The sequence below is a fragment of the Zophobas morio genome, unplaced genomic scaffold, assembly GCF_036711695.1.
Source record: "Zophobas morio isolate AGI-343-1 ecotype UQ-CSIRO unplaced genomic scaffold, CSIRO_AGI_Zmor_V1 ptg000002l, whole genome shotgun sequence".
Classification (NCBI taxonomy): Eukaryota; Metazoa; Arthropoda; class Insecta; order Coleoptera; family Tenebrionidae; genus Zophobas; species Zophobas morio.
In genome coordinates, this window is record NW_026972107.1 from 11,396,345 (window position 1) to 11,422,797 (window position 26,453).

The 26,453-nt window shown below is 30.9% G+C and overlaps 3 protein-coding genes across 3 annotated transcripts; 1 reads left to right on the top strand and 2 right to left on the bottom strand.

Moving 5' to 3' along the window:
- Positions 1-11,535: 11,535 nt before the first annotated feature.
- Positions 11,536-12,853, bottom strand: LOC135124071 (uncharacterized). Its single transcript, XM_064048969.1, has 4 exons — positions 12,451-12,853; positions 11,989-12,047; positions 11,636-11,791; positions 11,536-11,586 (listed from the first exon to the last, which is right to left on the bottom strand). Exons 1-4 carry the CDS (start codon positions 12,851-12,853, stop codon positions 11,536-11,538), a joined length of 669 nt encoding a protein of 222 aa, XP_063905039.1.
- Positions 12,854-13,428: 575 nt separating this feature from the next.
- On the bottom strand, positions 13,429-14,685 carry LOC135124163 (odorant receptor Or1-like). The gene is made up of 6 exons (XM_064049085.1): positions 14,376-14,685; positions 14,199-14,327; positions 13,901-13,911; positions 13,740-13,844; positions 13,528-13,683; positions 13,429-13,479 (listed from the first exon to the last, which is right to left on the bottom strand). The coding sequence occupies exons 1-6, from the start codon at positions 14,683-14,685 to the stop codon at positions 13,429-13,431; spliced, it is 762 nt and encodes a 253-aa protein (XP_063905155.1).
- Positions 14,686-16,541: 1,856 nt separating this feature from the next.
- Positions 16,542-17,594, top strand: LOC135124241 (uncharacterized). The gene has a single exon (XM_064049206.1). The coding sequence runs from the start codon at positions 16,542-16,544 to the stop codon at positions 17,592-17,594; it is 1,053 nt and encodes a 350-aa protein (XP_063905276.1).
- The last annotated feature ends 8,859 nt before the right edge of the window (positions 17,595-26,453 follow it).

Sequence of the window (26,453 nt, forward strand, 5' to 3'; positions counted from 1 at the left end):
TTAGAGTTTTTATCATGTTTTTCAGTCAATTTACCCAAAAGAAACCAAATTCTAATTTAAAAAATGAAATTTTATCTTGAAGGAAAAAGACTTCTAGCGTAATTCGATGAGATAATTTAATGAATAATAAAATTCGTTTTCCGAAGTACCAAAACGCGATGAATTCGCCATTTTGCACAAATGTTTCTAAATTTTTAAAATTGTTCATTCGTTAACAATAATCAGGTGTAAACAGGTACCAGACAGACAGACAGACGGAAACAGGTGACCACATTTTTCGTACTTTAGAGGTCGTGACACGTCGATAAAACGTGCAAGTGGCAACCATAAAATTTGGATTAAACAAATTGTGGTTAATGTTTAGCCATTTACACAATACTTCTAAAATATATATTTAAAATTTAACGACAAATGGGTCTAGTAGCTTCAGAGGTATCTGTATAATAAAAATCGACACAGACGACAGGGAAACAGACGAAAATGGGAGACCTACTTTTTCTTACTCTAGAGCCAATGAAATATTGAGAAAACATGAAAATAGCCAGTGGCCTGATGTGCTCTATTACACTACTTACGCTTGGGAAATAAAAAGCGGGCTAGTCAGTCTTTCTGAAGAAAAAAAAAACAAAATGTTTTAATTAATGTCCTTTATGTCTTGATACATTTTTGTGCAAATTACAAGCGAAGTGGTGTGCAAAAGTGTGTATTTTAAAATAAATTTTCCAAGAAATTTCTTGATATGACTTCATCAATTTAGTGGTGGGGATAAATATATAAGTTTTAAGTAAAGCGAAACAATAATTTGATTGTGTTCCTAAAATTAGAGAAATTGGCAGGCTTTTTTTGAAGGAAATTATTCTACAAGCATTATTTTTTTATTTACAAATTTTTGAGAAAAAGTTGTGATTATTCTTAATTAATTTTTGTACAAATTTTTGAAACAGTGTTGTTGTCCTACCATCCGTGTTTAAGACAATGCATAAAATTTGGCAGATTGAATTATTTATTTTCTGTAGAGTTTGGAAGAGGAGTGAACTGAAATGTACTTAACAAGAATTTGTGATGAGGTTTTAATTATTTAACCGGGATGCACAACTACATATTGGTGAATGACATAAAATTTTGATAGTTTTTTTTTTGTTTATGAAAATCGTTAAGACGATTTAAACGATAGACGCTAGCTAGGAAGGTGATGAAAGACAGACATACAGACGGAAAAAGTTGGTACTTTCATTTATTATTCTGAGGGACACCACCAAACATGGGACCAAACATTGACCAAAACTAAAAGTTGCAATGCTTCTCTTCTAAGTCATTATAAAATTTGGAAAACGATAAATAATGTATGGAAAATATTAATCCGTTTTGTTTTAACAATCTTGAGTAAAAATGTAACCTCCTAGTCATAGTTATTTAAAACGGCGATTAATGAATAACTTGATTTTAAAACCTAAGAAATATTATTTTAATACTGTTCCACAGATTCAGTTAAAAACTTACAGAAACGAAAGTGTCTAGTGTGACAGGAATCACTGCTCCAGCTGTCAATATCATCGGTCTTTTTGAACGTTCCATTATTGTAAGCAATATTTTTCTGATTTTAACATCATATCGATACCAAGGGCCCATATATACAGCGTTTATTAAACTATTGTTCTGCAAACTTAAATTTACAATAACTCCTTTGGTAGCAATGTTGGCGTACTTCTTCATATAACAGCGTCCCATAATGACAGTAAAATAGTATTTGAAAACAAACCATCACTGCACAAGTCCAGTACATTAGAGCATCTACAACTGCACCAACAGCCTATAAAAAATACTGTCCAAAACGAGTTTTATCAGAAATTTGTATAAACTTACTAGAGTCAGACCTATACAAGAAAAACACAGGGCGAATAAACTTCCTGCTAATTGCCAAAACACACACCGTGAAAAGCACTCTTCGTATTCAGTAACAAAGCTGTAAAATATTGCGTAGCTGTAAAGATGTGAGTAACAAAAACGGCTTCAAGTTGGTTTTAGAAGTATTAGAGACAATAAGAAACCGCGAAAAGTCCAGGATCAAGTAGAGGACGAATTTTTATTTATTAAATTAATTTAACCCTTTGTCCTTTGCGATTTCAACATAAGCCTTTTCAACTCCAACTTTTTCACTAGATAACGAATAACAAAGATACATTTTTCACAATCTATTGAGCATTTACCTTAAAATACTGTTGTGGTGGCCGATACAATGTTTCAGATGTTGGTACGCATTTTTATAATTAATCATGGTAAATTCGTTATTATTTTTATCAACATCGGCCTTTATATGTTTGTCTAGATGTTCTAAATTGTACTTTAAAATTTTTAGTTGAGCAGTAGCGTGATATGCCAATCCACCAATCAAAGGATCTGTCACAGTGCCTAATACTCCATCGTAAACCACGACTACAAAGCACAAAATACACTGTATTAGGAATATTATTATTATGTTTATTACCTGCTGTTGTGTAAAAAGCTGTAATATAGTAAATTAAGTCCGAGGAGAACGGGTCATAAGGTAACCAAAGATATATTTGAAAAGTCTTCTCTTTAGTAAAAAATAAGGGCAGGCTCCATATAATTTCAGTGACTACAACACTACAAAAGTAAGCAACACAATTTCGCCGACAAATTCCGATACATTCATCTATTATCTTCTTCTCTTCTTGGTCCTTTGGTGCAAATTCTCTTTGACCAAAATAATTTATACATTTCTGTATCCTTTCTGCATTTCGAAGAAACGGATAAACTTTAAACCACATAGATACCGTTTCTGCTGCGAATGTAACCATTAAATTCATCTGCATCCCAGTGATATTTTTTTCCACAATAAGATTAATCACTATTAGAAAGGTACCCAAGATTAACAAAAAAATATATAGAGTATAACCCCGCACTTTTAAGAATGTTGAATTTTGTTCTGAAATGTATAAACCGAATATGTGTAACACGTTTAAAGATATCTGAAAACTTTGCTGGATTGTGGCGGTCATTATTGGATTAAAGATGAAAACCAACTGAACTTACACGAATCGAATAAATTGTTTTATATCCGCATTCCCCTTCTTTTGTATTGTTCTGCGGGTAGAATATTATTAATTTTACATCAAAGGTTGGAAGAAGTTTTATAAAATGTAGTTAATTACAAGCCTTTTGAAAAGATCTTGTGTTGGTTACAATAAATTGATTTTTTTCATGTATTATTCATATACTTTGGAGACAAAGAATATTATTGTCGCTGATGTAAAGAGAAGTAGATAATTTTTTAAAGAAAAATTAATAAACGAGGTAAGTGATTAATGGTTTAATGTTTGATTTTATTTTAAATTATTTTAGGAGAAATTTCTAATCGTTCAGCGCAATTAGTCTAATTCGCAGTGTCATACGAGTAAAATCGACGTGTTCTACAACGAAAAAAGTTCTCCTTAAAGTTTTTTTTTCAACTCTTACATATACGAACACGAGGTAATGTTGTATTTTAACCGAAAAATAAAAATGCGATTTTTAGGTTGAGTATATAGCAAACTTAGGAACTTCCCAAACTTAAGAAGAAAATCTGAAACAAATTATATAAATATGTGGATGAAAATAGCTTTAAAAGACAATTGCAAAGTGAAAAAATAAGAATTCTATTTTATGAAACAATCATTCCAAAATTGCTTAAAAACTGTTGATGGTTGTGACTAAAAATTGCACATTATTCGTGGATTATTTTTTGAAAAATTCTTTCATAGAACCTAACATACCTCTCATTTAAGGTATACAATTACAATTATTTTCAAATATACAAGGTATTCCATGTAAAGGCTACACACCAAAGTTGCATTTTTTAAACGGAATATCTTATGTAGGTACATTTTATAGATTTAGATTATTTGTGAAAAAAGAAAAAGAAAAACAACGATTGATGAGATCAAAGTGCTGTAAGGTTATTTAGATAAGGATGGGAGGATTGCAAATTTTATTTTTTTATATATATGTGTGCACTTTTAAAGTACTTTGCGTGTGTTTCAAGTGAGTTTTCCCATTACAAAATTTTGTGAATTTGGATAGCTGAAATGTAAATTATAACCGTACGATTTTAATTTTTTAGATACACTAGCTAATCTTGCTCAGTTGAGGCAAAGTTATAAAATGGCAATTAAAATAATACCACACACGTCTGTATTCTAACTTCTAGGGGTTATCATGACAAAATAAAATTCGCAAAATCAACTCATTTTCAGAAATATTTTGTACTGTACTTCAGGGGCATGGGAAGTTCTGTGTAAATTACTTTAGACCAATTTTTGTAAGTATAAAGTAAAATACACAAACAACTATTTATATTATATTCTTACCATTGTTGTGTAATTATTACGTAAATCAAATGTTAGTATTTTACCAAAATTTAAAAAAGCTTCGTGGATTTTAAAACACACTGTAAAATTTGCAAAAATAAAGAAGCATGTTATAGAAAAAAAATTAGATGGAGTCGTCAAGAGATTTTTCAAATACGTATAAAATTTCACAACAAAATAGTGAGTTTTGGAGACAACTGTCTAATAAAATCCCCAGTAGGCGATAGACGAATGGATTTCATCATTTTTGAGGATAAAGACATGCAATTTGTCGCAGACGTTTTAAAAATTGCACCAGATGTAAATTTTTGTACTTTTGTTTCGAGATGCAGGGCCAACTTGATTTTTTTTAATGGCACTACCATATAATTAAGGCATTTTTGAATAAAGCTTTTTTGCTGATTTCATTAATGTAGCACAATCATACTTTCTTTTTGATTGAAATGGCATGTCATTAATTTTAAAATTTAGTAAGTTCTAAGACATACTGTCAAATTTCTTCTACAAATTTAATTTATTCTGTAACATCACTAACAACTATGGTACTACAATTAATATCATACCATAAATTTCAAACTAAATAACACTACAAAATTTTGAAATGACGTCAACAAGTTATTGAAAGGAATGAATAGGAACTAATAAGGAAATGCATTTATGTAATATGAAGTAATTTCAGACGGACATAAATAATATTCCTAATATATCATTGAAAGTTGATAAAAAAATATTTAGATTCTTGTAATAACTTCTCTAATAAAAAAATTAAAAATTAATGTAAAAAAACGTAGGTAAAGAAATATTCTAAGTACGATTTTTATTAGGCAGATAATCTCAGAAATTATTGGAACGGTTGTCCCCAAATTTTATATGTGATTTAAGAATATAGTATAGATGATAAATTCTAACCAAAATTTGTCTTATCATCGTCACGTTTAGCTAAATTTTATAAAATAATGTACTACTGAATTTGTCGTTTATGAGTCCACCTTGATTTTTATCACAATTACATTTACTAAGTTTTTTTGTGCTATATTTTGCACGTGTTTTGTGTAGCCGATAGCTTGTTCATGGATCACGGGCGAGTTGATTAAGTGGATTGTCGGACTCATTCTCTGCCACTCATGTGGGTTTGAATTCCATCTTTATCAGATGTTTTTTTTTTATTTCCTGAGAGTCAGCTAAGTTGTCTCTCTATCTATCTATCCGTCTGTCTGTCTGTATGTTTGTCTATTCGTCTGTTTGTCTATCAATATATCTGTCTGTCCGTCGTCTGTCTCGATTTTTATTAGACAGATAGTCTCCGAAATTACTGGATCGATTGTTGTTAAAAGAGTGTTATGAATATGGTGTAGATGGTGAAATGCTAATAAAAGGTAAATTGTACATAGTAAATGTTATTTAAATTTTGTCAAATCACAAACGTGTAGTTTATGAATTCGTCTTGAATTTTTCCCTAGACATACAAAACCGAATATTCTGAAATTTTGCAAACGTTTTAACGTTGTAGGAAACATGTCAAATCGTTAATCAAAATGCGTCTGTTTATTTGAACATACAGGGATATCAAAAAAAGTATAATTCTCAAAATCAATATTACAATTTTAGAAAAAGCCAAATATCTTATACTGTATGTCCAGGGGCAAGGGAAGTTCTATTTAAATAACCTTAGACTACAGGGGCGACTGTTGTAAAATTTTTTATTTATATTAGGAATATCATGTAGATGGTAAAACACTAACTAAAATTTATTTAAATTGCATGAAATAATATACTTCTACACATGTAGTTTATGACTCCGTATTGAATTTTTACCCGAAATTTTTTTCCAAATTTTTGGAAAAAAAATCAAAATTATAAAAAACACTTTGCAATTTAATTTTGATTCTCCAAAACCGAATGCTTTGAAATTTTGCAGATGTTTTAAAGTTGTGATAAGCATGATAAATTTTTAATCAAAATGTACTTACTTATCCCCTCCAAAAATTGATGACGTCAGCTCAAAATATGATGATTCTGTCATTCCATTAATATTTTTTGGATTTACTTATACAGGATGACTCAAAAAATTTAAGGAAGCCGGAATTTATTTTACTGATTTAATCTGGGATTACAAAACCGAATGCTTTGAAATCTTGGAGATGTTTTAAAGTTAATATAAGCATGGTAAGTTTTTGATCAAAATGTATTTGCTCATTCCCCCCTAAAAAGTTGATGACGTCACCTGAAAATTTCGCTGAATTATTCCTATATTAAATGTGCAAAGTATGACTGAGCCAATTTATTTTATTGATTAAATCAAGAATTGCAAAACAGAATACTTTTAATTTATGTAGACGTTTTGAAGTTATTGTAAGCATGGTAACTTTTTAATCAAAATGTACTTGTTTATCAACCCCCAAGAATTGATGACGTCATCCCAAAATTTTACCGAATAAATCCTATCTAAAATTGCAAAATATGATGACTCTATACTTGCAATTTAACATTGCATTAATATATTTTAGATTTGTAGGTACCTCAAAAAATTGAATCAGTCAACTTAATTTATTGAATAAATCAATACTTTTGCAGACGTGTTAAAGTTATTGTAAGCTTGGTAAATTGTTAATCAAAACACATCTGTTTATTCCCTCCAAAAAATTGATGACGTCATCTCAAAATTTTTCCGAATAAATTCTACCCAAAATGTGCAAAATATGATGAGTTTTTACTTGTGATTTATCATTGTATTCATATTTTTAAGTTTTGTGTAAAGACGTGCGTCAAAAAAATTAATGAATGGGCCAATTTATTTTATTGATTAAATGAAAATCGGCTCACTCCATTTCCTCAGAAAATTTTGGGAATTCAATACTATTATTTTCTGTATTACACTGCACCAATCCAAGTTGATATACGTGTCCTTGTTTTTTCTTGCACTGGTAATACGTTGTGACTACTTTTCTTTTGTGCTGTGACTAATATTATCCATGTTGATGACGTGGCCACAAATGTTTTATTGGTCAAATTAAGAACGAGTCACCCCATTTTTTAGAAAATATGAAGAATACGCACGTCTACATAATAATGATAAAATAAGAATTATAATATTCTGAACATTTTGTTCGATTGTGGTTTAATTAATAATTTTAGTCCTCTATTTTGAGAAGAATCTCATTCAAATCAAACTAATTTCTACGTGACATTCTTTCGATGTATAAACATAAATAAACACTTGAGCGTCAGATTGCTATTACCTAGTGCTGAAGGTTAAAGGGTTCTTAGAGATGGATTACTTTAAGTTCAGAATGGTGAGTCATCAGAATCTGATAACGGATTGTGAGTCAGTAGCGTAACATGCACACTTCAGAAGGGGGTGGTTTTTAAATTTATTTTTTTTTAAATCGCAGCATGCGGAAACATACTCTTAAGTGAACTGGTCAACATGCTAGCACGAATGCGGATGAATCTATTAGGCACTAATCTAAACAGGTGCCGATACCTATCACAGGTAGAAAATTTCACTATGACAGAGAAACGATGACAGACGCCCATAGGCGTCGTACCGGGGTGGCGTGTGGGTTTATTTCGTAACAGTATATTGTAAAAGCAATGTAGTACTAATAATTTATTATTATTTTTTTTAGTAATTACAGGTGTGGATTGTCAAAATGAAGGACTATTACTTATTTAATCTAAAATTTTCTTAACAATAATTTGATATGTGATCGCTAATTTTTTATAGGGGAGAACATTTTGGTCAGTATTTTATGTGTTATGCTATAATCTTAAACAAGAACTAACATTTAGGTAATTTTTTTTTGACAAACGGGAGGAATATTACTAGATTGTTTGTCTAATTTTACAATTTAGTAGTACAAATCTGTGTGTTTATTTATTTATAGAAATGCTTTGGAAGTGAATATAATTTTTAAATACTGGCAAAAATTCATCTACCTAGCCATAATTATTAAAAACGGCGACCAATGAATAGCTTGTCTTTAAAACCTAAGAAAATTATATATAACATAGCATTACAGACTCAGTTAAAGACTTACTGATACGAATGTTTCCAGTGTAACGTCAATTACAGCTCCTGCTGTAAATATCATCGGCCTTTTGGAACGTTCCATTATTATGAGTAATATTTTTCTTGTTTTAACGTCATATCGATACCAGGGACCGCTGCATATAGCGTTCATTAAACTATTGTTCTGCAAACACTAAATTTCCATAAAAATTCTTGTGTAATAATATTTGCATACTTCTTCATACAGCAGTGTACCATAATGACAATAAAATAGAACTTGGAAAGAAATCATCAATGCACAAAGAAAGTATGTTAGTGTGTCTGCACTTGCAATAGTAACCTATAAAATTTTACATTCAAAATGATTTTTAGTCAAAACTGAAATAAACTTACAAGAGTAAAACCTATACAACAAAAACACAGTGAGAATAAACTGCCTGCCACTTGCCAAAACACACAGCCTGAAAAGCACTCTTCATATTCGGTCACAAAGCTAGAAAATATTTTTTTAAATATATTTTGCATAATCTTTTGATGGTATTTACCTTAAAATATTGTTGTGGTGATTAATACAACGGTTTAGGTGTTGATAGATATTTTCATAATTTATAATTGTAAATTCTTGGTTATTTGCATTTATAGCACCATGTTTGTCTAGATGTTGTAAATTGTACTTTAAAATTTTTAGTTGAGCAGTAGCGTGATATGCTAATCCACCAATCAAAGGATCTGTCACAGTGCCTAATACTCCATCGTAAAGTACGACTGTAAAGCACAAAATACACTTTGATATAAATATTATTATCATGTTTATTACTTGCGGTTGTATAAAATGCTGTAACATAGTAAATTAAGTCCGAGGAGAGCGGGTCATAAGGTAACCAAAGATATAGTTGAAAAGTCTTCTCTTTAGTAAAAAATAAGGGCAGGTTCCATATAAGTTCAGTAACTACAGCACCACAAAAGTAAGCAACACAATTTCGCCGACAAATTCCGATACATTCATCTATTATCTTCTTCTCTTCTTGATCCTTTGGTGCAAATTCTCTTTGACCAAAATAATTTATACATTTCTGTATTCTTTCTGCATTTCGAAGAAACGGATAAACTTTAAACCACATAGATGCCGTTTCTGCTGCGAATGTTACCATTAAATTCATCTGCATCCCAGTGATATTTTTTTCCACAATAAGATTAATCACTATTAGAAAGGTACCCAAGATTAATAAAAAAATATATAGAGTATAACCGCGCACTTTTAAGAATGTTGAATTTTGTTCTGAAATGTATAGACCGAATATGTGTAACACGTTTAAAGATATTTGAAAACTTTGCTGTATTGTGGCGGTCATTATTGGATTAAAGATAAAAACCAACTGAACTTACACGAATCGAATAAATTGTTTTATATCCGCGTTCCCCTTCGTTTGTATTGTTCTGCGGGTAGAATATTATTAATTTTACATCAAAGATTGGAAGAAGTTTTATAAAATGTAGTTAATTACAAGCCTTTTGAAAAGATCTTATGTTGGTTACAATAAATTGATTTTTTTCATGTATTATTCATATACTTTGGAGACAAAGAATATTATTGTCGCTGAGGTACAGAGAAGTAGATATTTTTTTTTAAGATGGTAATGATTAATCGTTTAATGTTTGATTTTATTTTAAATAATTTTAGGACAATTTGTTAAACATTTAGCACAAGCAGCCAAATACGGAATATAATACAAGTAAAATCAGCGTGTTTTAAAACGAAAAAAATGCTCCTTCAAGTTTTGTGTGTTTTTCTCTTACTCTTCCATATAGGAACACGAGATAATGTTGTATTTTAACAGAAACGTAAAAATGGGGTTTTTAGGTTGAGTATATAGCAAACTTCAAACCTAAGAAGAGATTCTGAATCAAATTATATAAATATCTGGAGCCAAAAAACTTTAGAAGACAATTGAAAAATGAAGGAGAAGAATTGAATTTTACAAAACAATGATTCCAAAATTGTCTTAAAATTATTAATGTTTGTGACTGAAAATTGCACATTATTCGTGGATGTTTTTTGAAAAATTCTTTCACAGAATGTATATAATTACAATTATTTTCAAACATACAATATACAAGGTGTACTTACCAAAGTTGTATTTTTTTTTGAAAGGAATATCTTATGTAGATTAAGAACCTCATCTGAAATTTATCTCTAAGTAAGTGTTTTGATACTAGATCTATTGTGGTTTATTAAAATAATTTCTAAAACACTATTTGATAATTTTTATTATAATAATTTTGAAAATCTTATAGGGTAGGAAAACTGACCACGAACATATTTAATCATCCCGATGAATCGTAAAAACACTCTCTCATACAATTGTTAATGTCAGGTAAATAAAGAATTTTTGCAAAATTTTTCCTCTTTTGTAACAAGAAACCGATACTATAAAAATATGAGATGTTGTGTTTTAAACAATACAGCTGTGCGTATTTATTAATAATTTTAAACTGTAGCCTTAAATGAGTTCTATCGGATTTTGTTTCCAAGTCGTGAGGGTAATATATGTAGGTATATGAATATTTATAAATGTGAATAATAAAATTTGTTTTTTTTTTCATTTTTTTTTTCAATTTTTATAAATGAAAAAAAAATTGGTGTAAGGTTATTCAGACAGGCAAATACAGTAAAAGATATCTAGATATTTTGAAAAACTATAAAATTTGATTTGGTGAATTTTATTTTTTTTATAACCCCTTTAACTTAAAATAAAGATATATGGGGACTATTAAAGTACAGGTGAAGAAGCATGCTATGCGTATGTTTCAAGTGAGTTTGTCTATTACAAAATTTGGTGATTATTTTTTTTAAAGATGCCACTAATTTCTTAGAACATATGAATAGATATTTTATCGGTCCGTAATTTACCGTGTTCATAAAAAATATCTTGGCGGTTACATGGATATTAAAGTCCACTGATTGACAGAAAAATGGAAACAGAAAATTGTCAGACAAGAAAACATGAAAAAAGTTTTACAAAAAAATATAACACATGTATTTACAGACAAAATGGAAGTGCTTGAAATATATTTTTAAATTTTAATTATACAAATGTTACGTTTTTTTAATATCTAGTTAATTATACACAAAGTTAATTATCAAAATTTATTTTACTAGTCGTAATTTTTCATAACAGCTACTAAAGAATAGCTTGATTTTAAAACCTAAGAAAACGTATTTAACACGTGAACTCACACTTCAATAAAATCTTACCGATACGAACGTTTCCAGTGTAACATTAACTACTGCTCCAGCAGTCAGAATCATTGGTCTTTTTGAACGCTCCATTATTATAAGCAAAAGTTTTCTAATTTTAGCATCATATCGATACCAAGGACCCATACAAATAGCGTTTATTAAACTGTTATTCTGTAAATATAAACCTGTAAATATAAATCTCTAAAAAAATGTTTCTATATCTCTTCATACAGCAGCGTGCCGTAATGACAGTAGAACAGTATTTTAAAACAGATGATAGAAGCAGAGGACAAGTATGTCAATGCGTTTACACTTGCAACAGTAGCTTAAAAAATATTCTGTCAAACAAAAACAAAGAGGGAGTAAACTTCCAGCCATTTGCCAAAATACACATCCCGAAAAGCACTCTTCATATTCGGCGACAAAGCTACAAAAAAAAAACACTGTCAGAGACTGAATAAGAATTTTAAAAGTGCAGTGAATTTAAAAAAGCAAGGATGTAGGACTTGCTGGGTATACTGGTATATATTTGTTTGCCGAATTTTACCTTAAAATGTTGTTGTGGTGGTTGATACAACGTTTTAGATGTTTATAGGCAGCTTTATAATTTATGATTTTAAATTCGTTTTTACTTATATGTATTCATGGCGTTTTCTACGTGTTTGTCTAGATTTTGTAAGTTGTACCTACTTCAAGATTTTTAATTGAGCGGTAGCGTGATATGCTAAACCACCAATCAAAAGATCTGTCACTGTTCCTAGTATTCCATCATACAAAATAACTATAAAATATAAAAGTTTTAAAAAATTGTGGTGTATATTATTTATTACCTGCTGCTGCATAAAACAGAGTAACGTAGTAAATTAAGCTTGAGGATATCGGGTCATACGGTAACCAAAGTTGTACAGGAAAAGTTCTCTCTTTACCAAAATATACAGGGACGTTCCATACAATCTCAGTGACCATAATACCATAAAAATAAGCAGTACAATTTCTACGACAAATCGCAACACATTCGTCTTTTATCTCCTGTTCATGTGCATCTTTTGGTGCAAAATCTCTTTGTCCAAAGAAGTTGATACATTTCTTGATTTTTTCTCCATTTCGAATAAACGGCAAAACTTTAAACCACATAGCCATGGTTTCAACTACATAAGTCACCATTAAATTATTCTGCATTCCGTTGATATTATTTTTCAGAATAACATTAGCCAGTATTAAAATTGTACCCATCATCAAGAGAAAAAAATACAGAGTATAACCTCGCACTTTGAAGAATGTCGAATTATTTTCTGAAATGTACAAACCGAAAATATTTATCACTTTTAAATCTATCTTAAAGCTTTCTTCCATTATATCATTCATTGTAAGTCGTTAAATTCAGAAAAACAACTAAAGGTGTAGAAATCCAGTAAGCCCTTTTATAATCGCGTTCCCCTTCTTTACGAGTTAAAAAATCAATCTGATGTGCGGAAAACTATTATTATAATATATAAATGTTAGTGTCATAATAAAATTTGGTAAATGGTGCAATTTTTAGTTGTATATATTTTTTTAAATAACTTAGATATTAATTTGTAGAATTCGGAATTATATTCGTAGAGTCAACAGAATCTTCTGGTTGGAATGGATAAATCAATTTTAGTTAATATTCTGGAATCGCGAGATTTATTTGACAACATTATGAGATGTTGTCACACATATTTTGAAACGAATAAATAATATTCATTGTAAAGCAAATATGATATTTTAAAATAACTAAATATACACACAAATTTAATTTTTAAATTAAAGATAAAAAATATCTGTTAGCCATAATTATTCAGAACAGCTACTAAAGAATAGCTTGATTTTAATACCTAAGAAAACTTGTTTAAAACATGAATCCATATCTAATAAAATCTTACCCATACAAATGTTTCCAGCGTAACATTAATCACTGCTCCAGCAGTGAGAATCATTGGTCTTTTTGAACGTTCCATTATTATAAGCAACATTTTTCTGATTTTAACATCATATTGATACCAAGGACCCATACATATAGCGTTTATTAAACTGTTATTCTGTAAAAATAATTTTTTAAAAAACAATATTTGCTGTCGTGCAATGATTGTTATACCTCTTCATACAGCAGCGTACCATAATGACAGTAGAAAAGAATTTGAAAACTAATGATAGAAGCAGAGAAGAGATATGTTAACGCATTTACACTTGCAACAGTAGCCTACAAAATATTCTGTATTAAGGAGTTTTATTAAGAAAATAAAGAGTTCGACTTACAAGGGTTAAACCTATACAACAAAAACAAAGAGAGAGTAAACTTCCAGCCATTTGCCAAAATACACATCCAGAAAAGCACTCTTCATACTCGACAACAAAACTACAAGATGGAATTACTGTGGTAAAGAGAGGTTTTTGTATAAAGTAGTGATTTTAAAATTTATCTTTTTGGTATATTTTAATGTATTTGTTGAATTTTACCTTAAAATGTTGTTGTGGTGGTTGATACAATGTTTTAGATGTTTGTAGGCAGTTTTATAATTAATGATTTTAAATTCGTTCCGATTTGTATCTGAACCATCTTCTATATGTTTGTCTAGAGTTTGTAAATTGTACTTCAAAATTTTTAATTGAGCAGTTGCGTGATATGCTAAACCACCAATCAAAGGATCTGTCACCGTTCCTAGTAATGCATCATACATAATAACTAAAAAATATGAAGTTTATAAAAATTGTCATCAAGATTAATTATTACCTGCTGTTGCATAAAACAGTGTACCATAGTAAATTAAGCTCGACGATATCGGGTCATATGGTAGCCAAAGCTGGACAGGAAAAGTCTTTTCTTTACCAAAATATACAGGCACGTTCCAGAGAATCACAGTGATTATAATACCACAAAAATAAGCAGTACAGTTTCTACGACAAATTGCGACACATTCGTCGATTATCTCTTGTTCTTGTGTATCTCTGGGTGCAAAATCACTTTGCCCAAAGAAGTCGATGCATTTCTTGATTCTTTCCCCGTTGCGAATAAATGGCAAGACTTTAAACCATATAGACATAGTTTCAACTACATAAGTTACCATTAAATTCATCTGCATTCCACTAATATTGTTTTTCAGAATAAGATTAGTGAGTATTAAAATTGTACCCATCACTAACAGAAAAAAATACAGAGCATAAGCTCGCACTTTGAAGAATGCAGAATTATTTCCTGTTATGTACAAACCGAAAATACTTAGCACGTTTAAATCTATGTTAAAACTTTCTTTAATTATGTTACTCATTTTAAGTTAAGTAAAAACCAACTAAAGGTGAATAAACACAGTAAGCCCTTTTATAATCGCGTTCCCCTTCTATACCACTGGAAAGCTCAATCTTGTGTTACTATAAATTTTACATCAAAGCTTTGTGGCAACAAGAACTTCAGAAAAGAAAAACTTATATTGTTTTATTGAAGTCTCTTTAATTACATACCGTTTTTAAAAAGCTTTAGTGTCGGTTTCGATAAATTGATTATTTCATGTTTTATTCATTTACCTGTCGCAGACACACAAAGTGAAATAGTTCTTTGAAATTACATTAATAGAGATAATTTCTTAATAATTAAATTTCCTAATTTATTTTACAACAGGCTAAATAAGATATTGCCGAAATTATTTGGGACAAATTTACTCAGTCGAGGACCATAACTGTGACACGTACGTCGATGTGGCTGTGTTTATAAAACAACCAAGACTTATTTTTAGAATACACAAATGTGTTACAATATGCTTCTTTTGCTACTGTGCTTCCAGAATTTTGAAAAATTAACATTTTTAAGTTAATCAATACTAAGTTGTTTGGGACATAGGGCAAGAAAATGCGTTTTTGCACATGTATTTAAATTTGTTTAAAACTAAAATACGGTTTTGAAGTTTTTTTTAACAGAAATGAACACCGAGATACGTAGAAGAAATATTTGATATAAAATTAACATAATTAAGGTAAAATATTTATTCGATATATCCTCTTATAAAAACAAAGACAGAACAATGACTACACCCGCAGTTCTTCGACACATCAAAGTGCTGCTGAGGAAGTAATCTATGGCTTAGTGTTTAAAAAATCAAGTATTAGATAAAAATTACAAAATTTATTACAAATTACAATAAACTTATCCAACTTTTTCGAAAATTTATTTAATTTGAATTTACATTTATTTTTTTTTATTTTTTATTATTATTATTATTATTATTATTATTATTATTAATATTCACCCCCACAGTACAACCATTTATTGGGGTAAGATGAATGTATTTAACATTAAAACTAACTTAAATTTAACACCATCATTCAGCCTGTAACAAGCATATATTTTTAATTTTTCTTGAAGTGGTGTTAAAGATGTCGAACATATCCTGGTTTCTGTTGTAATTTTCGCAGATGGTATAAATTGGAGAAAATTTGCGCACATTAGTGCGAGCTGTAAAAATGTAAAATGTGTCATATCTACGCGCATTTACCCTTGGAACTAACAAATTTATACATTTCAATAAATCTTGGCAGTCGATATTTCCATAGACAATTTTGTATAAGAATATGAACGAAAAATATAAACGTCTTTTCAGTAAACTATTGATGGAAAAGGTTTGTAAGAGTTCTTCTTCAGGAAAACCTCTTGGAGGGTAGAAACCAAATTTCTTATAATGTAAAAATTTTAAAAATTTTCTCTGAACTTTTTCGATCATGTTAACATATATCATATATCCTGGGGCCCATATAAGGGTGTGGGGACAAAAAATCTGCACAAATTTTAATTCACCGAAAATCGAGTTAGCTTTGAGAAAAATGACGGTTGACGTTATAACATTTTTTTACAGTTGTTAAAAATTGTTATGCCTAGTTCCTCTTGAAAGTTTCAATATTTTTTGTAATAATGGAACACTTAAATGAAAATGATCGCCGATCTGTGATTGCCGAATTTTATAGAAGGCATATGCATTTAAAAAAGTCATTCACCCTTAATCACTTCTTCCAAATGGGGATATCAAAAAGGACAACTTATAGTATTTGCAGAAGAGTAGAGAATGGGAATTCGGTAGAACGACAAGTAGGAAGCGGAAGACCAGCAAGAAAAATGTCCCAGAAGAAGAGAGAAGTCTTAGTCAATCAAAGTCACGGTAAACTTGGTGTTTCACTAAGAAAGATTGGACGGAAATTTAAAATTGACAAAAAGTATGTTAGCAACATATTAAAGGAGAATAATGTCAAACTTGCAACACGAAAATCCGCCCCCAAATATTCAGAAAAACAAAAGTTGGAACAGAAACGAAAATTAAGGCATCTTTCTGAATCCGCTTTTTCCCCCTCAAATGGAACTGAAATAATCATCGATGACGAATCCTACTTCACTTTTGATGGTAGCGATACTGCTAACAATAAACATTTCTATTGCAAGGAAGGAGAAGAAGTAGATGATAAAGTGAAATTCAAAGGTCATAAAAAATTTCAGTCCAAGTTGTTGGTCTGGTTGGCCATTTCTTCACGTGGACATTCTACTGCGTTTATTTGCCCACCTGGAAATTCTGTTAATGCAGATATTTATGAAAAACAGTGCATTAGGTCTCGACTTGTCCGCTTTATAAGAGAAAAGCATTCGGATGGCAATTTTGTATTTTGGCCAGACATGGCAACAGCTCATTACGCAGCTAACGTTATTGCTGCATATAATGAGTTAAACATTCCTTTTATCCCTAAGGACAAAAATGTTCCCAACGTACCTCAACTACGCCCAATTGAACGTTTTTGGAGAAACCTAAAGAGGAATGTGTACGAAAATGGATGGGAAGCCTCGACACATGCAGAATTAAAGAAGCGTATACTGCTGAAAATACGGCAAACAAAAATAACGGCTTTTACAAATTTAATGCGCCGTGTTAAAACAAAAATTCGTAAAGCAAGTAGATATGGTACAGAATGTGTTCTTTAAAGTTGTTTTTATAAATGTTGTTGATCACGTTATTAATACCTGCTTTTATAATACAGTTATTCTAGTTTGAAATTTGTGCAGATTTTTTGTCCCCACACCCTTATTACACGCATACTCTAATTTAGTTCTCACAAACGCGAAATACAATGTTGATAATGTTTCACTGTTGCGAAAATTACGACCATTGCGTAAGACAAAGCCGAGAGATTTCGACGCTGACATGATCATTGTTTCTACATGATTGTTGAATGACAATTTCTTGTCAAATATCACTCCTAAATCCTTGACAACGTCAAATCGTTGTAATACTACATCGTCAATCATGTAATCAAACAAGAGGAGTATATGTTTCAAAGAAAATGTCATCACGCCACACTTACCGATATTCAATAAAAGACCGTTTTCCAAACACCAAACTAATAACCTGTGTAGGTCATTTTGCAATGTGAGACAGTCGTCTATGCATCTTATTACTCGAAATATTTTTAAGTCGTCCGCATATAGTAAACAACGACTTTCTAATGAAGATGTTATGTCATTAATAAAAAGGATAAACAAAAGAGGCCCAAGAACTGATCCTTGAGGAACGCCTGATGTTGTATTTATTTCTACCGATTTAAATCCTTTACAGATCACAAACTGCGTTCTACCAAAAAGATACGACTTCATCAAGTCTAATAGACGATCACATAAACCAAAAGAATTTAATTTGTTAATTAACTTAAAATGATCAATCCTATCGAATGCTCTCGAAAAATCGGTGTACACCGTATCCACCTGGTGGCCGGTGTCGATTGTGTCTGATAAAAATTGTGTAAACAAACATAAGTTGGTCTCAGTGGAACGACCCTTAACAAAACCATGTTGCAGTGGTGAGATGTAGGACTGAACATGACGCATAATACTCTTGTGTAGCAAGATCTCGAACACCTTGGAAAAATTGCACAAAAGAGCGATGGGACGATAATTTTCAATTTGTTTTTTATCCCCTTTTTTATATATTGGACAAATAGGGGACTGTTTCCATAGTGAGGGGTACACACCAGAGTTGAGGCACATGTTAAAAATAAGCATAAGCGGAGATTTGAAAATATTAGCACAGTCTCTCAGAATAAAAGCTGGAATACAGTCTGGCCCAGATGTCATTTTATTTTTTAGTTTTAACAGTGCTTGATACACCTCCTCTTCACTATAATGGTAAATGTTTAAATTAGGAAGCGACGGTATGGTATGTACAGCAGAAGCTTGAGACTGAATATATTGCTGTTGAAAAAACTTTGCGAAAGAGTTGACAATTGATAACGGATCATTTAACTCTTTTGAATCATAAGTCATCACTCCTGGTATAACATTTTGAGATCTCAACCTGTGAACAAAGGACCAGAATTGTGTAGGATCTGACTGTATATTACTTTCAGTTTTTTCTAAATATACATTATATGCATTTTTTATTTCAATTTTGATTTGTGATCTTAAAATCTTGAATTTGGAGTATACCGCAGGATCCCTAAACCGTTTATATTTCAACCAAAATTTCCATTTTAGCTTTAGCATTTGTTTTATATTTACAGTGAACCAGGGCGGATATTGTCTTTTATTGAAACGCTTTGTCATAGGAACACAAACTTCAAAGATTTTATCTAGTCGGGAATATAACTGCAATGTTGCCTTATTAGGGTCCGTAATGTCTTTTAGAAACGACCAATCAACGTTTAGTAACATGTCATATAAGAGGGCAAAGTCTGCATGTCGAAAATTGTAAGATTTAAAGTTGCCGTTACATATTTTTTTTTCTTTAGATGATAATTTGTGTTTTATAAATATCTCAAGACTGGGATGATGATGATCTTCATCAAGTAAAACATCAGTAGCTTTTGATACTCTGCATTCAATGTTAGACAAAATTAAATCTAATAGTCGCAAATTAGAATTCCGTACGAAATTATATTGACGATAGCCACTCATCTCTAAGAAATTCAAAAGGGGCTTTAACCTTCCATCACTCCCTATTTGATCCATTAAGGAGTCTGAGTATGCCGGAATATTAAAATCACCTAGGATGATTACGTCCCCTTCGAGAGTAAAGCAAAGAGCTATTAAGTATTCAAAAAATACATCAATGTCTTCCACACATGTTCTTGGACTAGGAGGTACATATGCAACCACTACGTAAAAATTTTGGAAGGAAGAGTTAATTTTGACAACTAGAATATCGATCATTGGCACGGAATCGAAACCTAAATTAGAAATGTCGAGCTTACATGAAGTAAAGGAAGGATTAACTCCTATTAAGACTCCTCCACCTCTTGTACAATTAATACGAGAAAAGTTTCTGTCACTTCTATATATTGTGTAATTACTTGATATTTCTGAGTCTAGAACTGTGTCATTCAGAAACGATTCAGTGAATGCAAATATATCAGAATGGAAAACATTTAGATAACTACTCAAATCATTTAATTTACTGTTAAGACCTCTTACATTTTGATAATAGATTATTAGGTCTCTATCATGTACTGAGTGAGAGCTATTGCAATTAACTGAAGATGCTAATCCGGAAAAAGTAGAAATGTCGCTGATATTAGGGTTTAATTGCTATTGTGAATTAAATATAATTTTTTTAAAGTTTTCAACATGAGATTTGTAGACCGTGCATTTGTTAATGTCCCAGGCTGCATGGTTTGTGTTTATATTAGCATTAGTTGCCTTCAACATACTACAGTTAGTACACTTAAGAATATCAGACTTACACTCTTGTACTTTATGTTTTTCTGAACACCTTGGACAGATGGGAAAGTTCTGATCACATTTATCAGAATGGTGGTGGAAACCACAACAATTATAACAACGGCGAACATCGATAGCATCCCAAACTTTACAATATTTATAGCCTATTAATAGTTTTCCAGCTTTCATTATATTGTTGTATGACACTGTGTCAATTTGAACTACGGCTTGAAGATATTTATCACTTTTGCGTTGGCTACTGTAGCTTACAACTTTATAATCTTCATTGACATCATTAAACAATAATTGGTTTTGATGAACAAGCGATTTAGAGAACATTTCTGAGGTTATTTCTTTGGGAATACCTGATATTCTTATTCTGGGGCACAGATTTGACAATTGTTTTATATTATAATCTTCTCGTAGTTCATTCTCTACAATTTCAACAATTTTTTTAGTGTCCTTACTACTATTGCAGCTGATTATTACTCCACCACTACGCGACGACTTTACGTTAGATATGTTCAAATTATTTTCCACAGGATTAACTTTTCCTAACAATTCGGCTTTCGTTTCCGATACTTTTTTCTCAGTGTTCTTAGGCTGTACAATAACTGTTGATTTATTAGTAACACTGGCATAGGACGGAACATGATCCTTTTGAAAGGAGCTAGGCATTTTTTGCAACAAGTCATTAATTATTGTACCGTGAGAGTTAATTGTTTGATTTTGGTTTTCAATGGCAGTTAAACATTTATCAATTGACGCTTTCAAAGAATCCACTTTCTCAGAATTTTGAAGTATTAAACACTCATCACAAATGTATTTAAAATTATTTAATTTCTGCAAGATTTTAAATTCGGCATCTTCAATTTTTAAACATTTTGCATGAGATTTGTTACTACAGAGGAAACATGAAAAAACCTTTTCATTTCGGCGATTGATGTCTCCATCACATGCTTTACACGTTCCCGGCATTACTAACTCCTATCAAAGGTGAGAGGTTCACCTTTGATTGGAACCGGCAAAAAATGAGGCTACCCAATAGATAAAATTACTAGTTTTCTTGCACACATTAATTAAACTAACTACACAGAGAAAAAACGACTAAACAGATGCGAAAAACAATTACACTGTTCTCAATGCGAGAAACGCCCTTTACATATGTCTCATTCAGTGTAAATTTGTTTCCTCAAACCTGAGAGGAAGGAACAGATTTTGGAGCACAACACACATGCACACATGCACTATCACGCACGATCACCTTTTATGATAGTCATTGTATGTTAAAATGAAGTTATGCATAGGTGGACTGTAATACTAACAATAACCGCACTATCTTTCCAAATTTTCTTGAAAATTTAATCATTAAAATAAAATGCCTCATTCAATAAATGCTTTTGAGTCATTCTGTATGTAACACCAAATAACGTGTCACTCACAATAACTATACATATCGAAACATCAGAGAAAACAGCTGCCTTTTTATCGAGGACTAGATTTTGCGTTGATACAACCGCATTTTTCCAAGAAACCATAAACTCAGAGCAGGAAGCTGCTGATGGTCACAATTTACAAATCACAAGTACAGGAGTATGTTATTTCATAAAATTTATGTGGCATGAACTGAGAATTTTCAGATGACGTCATCAAATTGTTGGTGGGAATGATTTGACACATTTTGGTCAGCGTTTTACCGTATATACTGAAATTTGCCGTTCGTCCAGTATATTATATTATTTTATATTGTAAGTTATCGACGTTCAAGTTTTTTTTTGGTTTAATAACTTTAGAATTTACCAAATGCTCTATGCTGGTTATTCAAAAATGGCACATTAACTCTAGAACATCTTGTTCAGGACCATTTTTGGAGTAGAGAAAAAATAAATTACAAAATTCTTGGAGATACAGCAATTCAAAATTTATTTATTTTTTTTAATTTCACCAGATTTAATTCACTACTTTGTGTTGGGTATCTGAAATCGATTAAACTTTCATTATTCAAAATAATTTCGGAGGCATCTTGTCTTTATCAGTAGGTTTCTTCATTTTGTAACACTACAAAAAACTTGAAAATTGTTTTGGATGAATCTAACGAAAGTGGTTAAATTTTCCCGTTTTTTGATCTATGTATCTAAATCATTATTTTTGTAAGTGCACGTTAAATTGACGTAGAGAAATTTTTAATGATTTTTCTCAAACTTCGACTTGTGAATTTTATCACGTATCGTTGAGGTGGTGCGTAATTTTTTAAACCCCCTGTATTATATTGCAATTTCTGACATATTTTAATTTTCGACGATTTTTACTTTCTGAGCATAAGCTAAGGAAGTATTGTAATAGGGTCCATCTGGTGAACCGGAACTTTCATGCTCTCTCGATTTAAAAGTAGGTCTCTCGTTTCCTCCTGTCTGTCGTCTATCTGACCGATTGTTGTCAAATCTTACTTGTATGTTAAGAATGGTCGACAAAAAGTGATGGGGTTCCTAAAAGAGTCAAAATGGTCCACAGACAGTAATGCCGTGACTAAGACAGATCAAATGAGGTCTTAGAAACGGCACTACTTAACTACTTCTCATCTTAAAATTTTTCAGGATAAGTAATACTACTCCTTTACCTACGTGTAGTTTATGAGTCCGTCTTGATTTTGTTTGTTATTATTATAATTTTTTTTGTTTATAATTTCTAGTAGAAAAGCTGTTCGGGTTTCGACATATCCATTTTTATTTCTTACACTGTGACTGGCTTACCTACACTGTAGCAGTACTTTAGTTTACCGTAAATTGTAGGCGTTATAATACAAAAATTATTATTTTTTTTATTCAGGGCCAACAATCAATCTTAAGTAAATATGGTTTTAAAGCAATTGGTTTGGTAGTTTTAGGAGTTATCGTAATCCGACTGACTCACAAATAAATGAAAACAGAAAATTGATAGAATCTCAAACCTTTTGAAGTTCTACATTCGACAACATTGGTCACCGCTCTGAAAGCAAAAATTACGTTGCGAAGTGAATATCGTGTAATAAAAAAGTATAACGTGTTTGCTGTGGAAATGCTCCAAAAACATTTTTAAATTTGAAACTATAAAAATGAATAGTATATTATTAGCCAAGGTTGCAAAGCCAATCATTCTAGACCGAGCGCAAATTAGAACCCGAGACGCGCAGCGTCGAGGGCTCTAAAGCGCGAGGTCTAGAAGTGGCTATGCAACCCTGGTTAATATACTATTTTTTTCACTAGTAGAAACCAAAAGACAATAAATTGAGAAAATAAACATTCAATTTTTTGACGCAACATGATTTTGTTTTGATTTCTAATAAAACTTAATCTAAATCTTCAACACAAAGAAAACCATTTACACTTGTCGCTGAATTAATCATTTTATCTTCTACCGTCTACCAACTACCATGCGTATACTCAAGTAATGTTAGTAGCACACATTTATTCATTTTTTAATAAATAATCACATCAAGTATTGCCTACATAACCTTAGTCTTCTTTTTGAACCCGTGGTCGCAAAAGTTGAATTTGCTACCTCTAAATGAGTCGACATTTGCAGGCTTCATGGCTGCTAGTGAAAAAAATATTTATTTTCAATTTTTTCTTGAATATACAAGAATGTAATTTTTAAAATTAAGAAAATTGTCTGTCTAGCCATAATTATTCAAAACAGCTACTAAGGAATAGCTTGATTTTAAAACCTAAGAACACTTACTTAAAACGTGAACTCAAATCTAATAAATTCTTACCGATACGAAAGTTTCCAGTGTAACATTCACAACTGCTCCAGCAGTGAGAAGCATTGGCCTTTTTGAACGTTCCATCATTATAAGTAATATTTTTCTTATTCTAACGTCATATCGGTACCAAGAGCCCATATATATAGCGTTTATTAAACCGTTATTCTGTAAATACATATAAATTTCCAAAAAAAGTTGTATTGGAATGTTTGCATACCTCTTCATACAGCAGCGTACCATAATGACAGTAGAACAGTATTTGAAAACTCACAATAAAAGCAGTGAAGAAGTATGTTAGTGTGTTTACACTTGCAAAAGCGGCCTATAAAATATTCTGTCCAAAAACATTTTTTTTAAGAAAATAGTTCAACTTACGAAGGTTAAACCTATACAGCAGAAACAAAGGGAGAACAAACTTCCTGCCATTTGCCAAAATACACACCCTGAAAAGCACTTTTCGTATTCGACGACAAAGCTAAAAAAAACACCGTAATATAGATTTTTTAACGAGGAGTTTTTGAAATTTATATTTGAATATTTTACCTTAAAATTTTGTTGTGGTGGTTGATACACCGTTTCAGATGTTTGTAGGCAGTTTTATAATTTATGACTTTAAATTCGTTCTTACTTGTGTCCGCAGTATTTTCTACAAGTTTGTCTATATTTTGTAAATTGTACTTCAAAATTTTTAGTTGAGCTGTAGCGTGATATGCTAAACCACCAATCAAAGGATCTGTCGATGTTCCTAATAATCCATCATACAGAATAACTATAACACATAAAAGTTTTTAAACATTTTCATGAATATTATTTATTACCTGTTGTTGTATAACCCAGTGTAATGTAGTAAATTAAGTTGGACGATATCGGATCATATGGTAACCAAAACTGTAGAGGAAAACTTCTTTCTTTGGCAAAATATACAGGCACGTTCCACACAATCTCAGTGATTACAATACCAAAAAAATAAGCCATACTGTTTCTACGACAAATTGAGACGCATTCATCTATTATCTTCTGTTCTTTTGTATCTTTAGGTGCAAAATCTATGTGTCCAAAGAAGTTGATACATTTCTTAATTCTTTCTCCGTTGCGAATAAATGGAAAAGCTTTAAACCACATAGACATCGTGTTACTGGCCACTGTTACCATTAAATTCATCTGCATCCCAGTGATGTTTTCTTGCACAATAAGATTAGTGACTATTAGAGCGGTACCCAGAACTAACAGAGAAAGATATAAAAAATAAGCTGGCACTTTTAAGAATGTTGAATTGGTTCCTGAAATGTATAAACCGAAAATACTTAACACGACTAAATCTATCTTGAAACTTTCTTGAATTATGTCAGCCATTATCAGTGGTTAAAGATAAAAAAGTAACTAAAGGCAAATATGAACTGAACTGGCTGTTTTATAATTTCTATTCCCTTCTTTTTCAATGAAATTTTTTTTCTTGTGCCGGAAATTTGTTATAAATTTTACATCAAAGGTTTGTGAACAGAACAGGAAAGATACTTTGATACTTTTATATTTTATTAAAATCCACTAATTACACACCGTTTCCAAAAAGCTGTCTGTCCGTTTCAATGAATTGATTATTTCATGTTTTATTCATCGGTTTGTCGCAGATACAGCGAGAATAGTTCTTTGACAGAGGTAATTTCTTAATAATTTAATTTCCTTCTCTACTTCAAAAGAGAATAAGATCGCGGTGAAATTATTTAGGACAAAAACTCCACTGGAACCTTAGCTGTGCCACGTATGTCGATGTTATTGTGTTATACAAAGCAAAACTCAGTTTAGAACAGTACAGTGCCTACAGAGTTTAGTGAAATTTATGTAAGTCATTTTTGATTTAGAGCCTTTGATTATGTACTTGTTAAATAAACAGATATTATTAAACTGTAAATAGCAAAAATGAGCTATTTAGATTCAGTTCCTAGAACCTGAGAAATTTTGAAAGTTCTAGAACAAAATTCTGAACCACTTTGGACCAGTATACCATTTGTTAAGTAAGTTGTTAAGGTCAGCTGAACATTTAAATAATGATGGTATAAATATGTAATGTGAGTTTTAAACTGTAAAATAAGGTAACATAAAAAAAATTAAAATACGAGACACTCAGGTAATGTGCATGAATTGGTATTGTATTTACTTAAAGAAAGAGATCAACAGAAACTATAATAATTTATGCATTTTGGCAAATGGTTTCAAATTTTTAGTTGTTAAAAGTGTTGTAATTTTCACATTATAAAAAAAAAATTCTTCATATACATTAAAAAAAAATCCAGTAACTGAAGATGGTTTAGCTGAAATAAAAAAAAGTTGTATATACTTAATTTTCCTTGCATTCATTTTAACCTGAATTAGTTTCTAAAATCTCAAGGTAA

Bases quoted from the DNA above. Each gene is read 5' to 3' on its own strand.
- LOC135124163 (XM_064049085.1), bottom strand. From the start codon at position 14,685: ATGTCTATATGGTTTAAAGTCTTGCCATTTATTCGCAACGGGGAAAGA. The intron at 13,684-13,739 runs GTATAACAATCA...TTATTTTTACAG, and splicing joins GTACGCTGCTGTATGAAGAG to AATAACAGTTTAATAAACGC. The intron at 13,480-13,527 runs GTAAGATTTTAT...AAGTTTTCTTAG, and splicing joins CGCTGGAAACATTTGTATGG to GTATTAAAATCAAGCTATTC.
- LOC135124241 (XM_064049206.1), top strand. From the start codon at position 16,542: ATGGAACACTTAAATGAAAATGATCGCCGATCTGTGATTGCCGAATTT.
- LOC135124071 (XM_064048969.1), bottom strand. From the start codon at position 12,853: ATGGGTACAATTTTAATACTGGCTAATGTTATTCTGAAAAATAATATC. The intron at 12,048-12,450 runs GTAATAAATAAT...TTTTTTTTGTAG, and splicing joins TCTGTTTTATGCAGCAGCAG to CTTTGTCGCCGAATATGAAG. The intron at 11,587-11,635 runs GTAAGATTTTAT...ACGTTTTCTTAG, and splicing joins CACTGGAAACGTTCGTATCG to GTTTTAAAATCAAGCTATTC.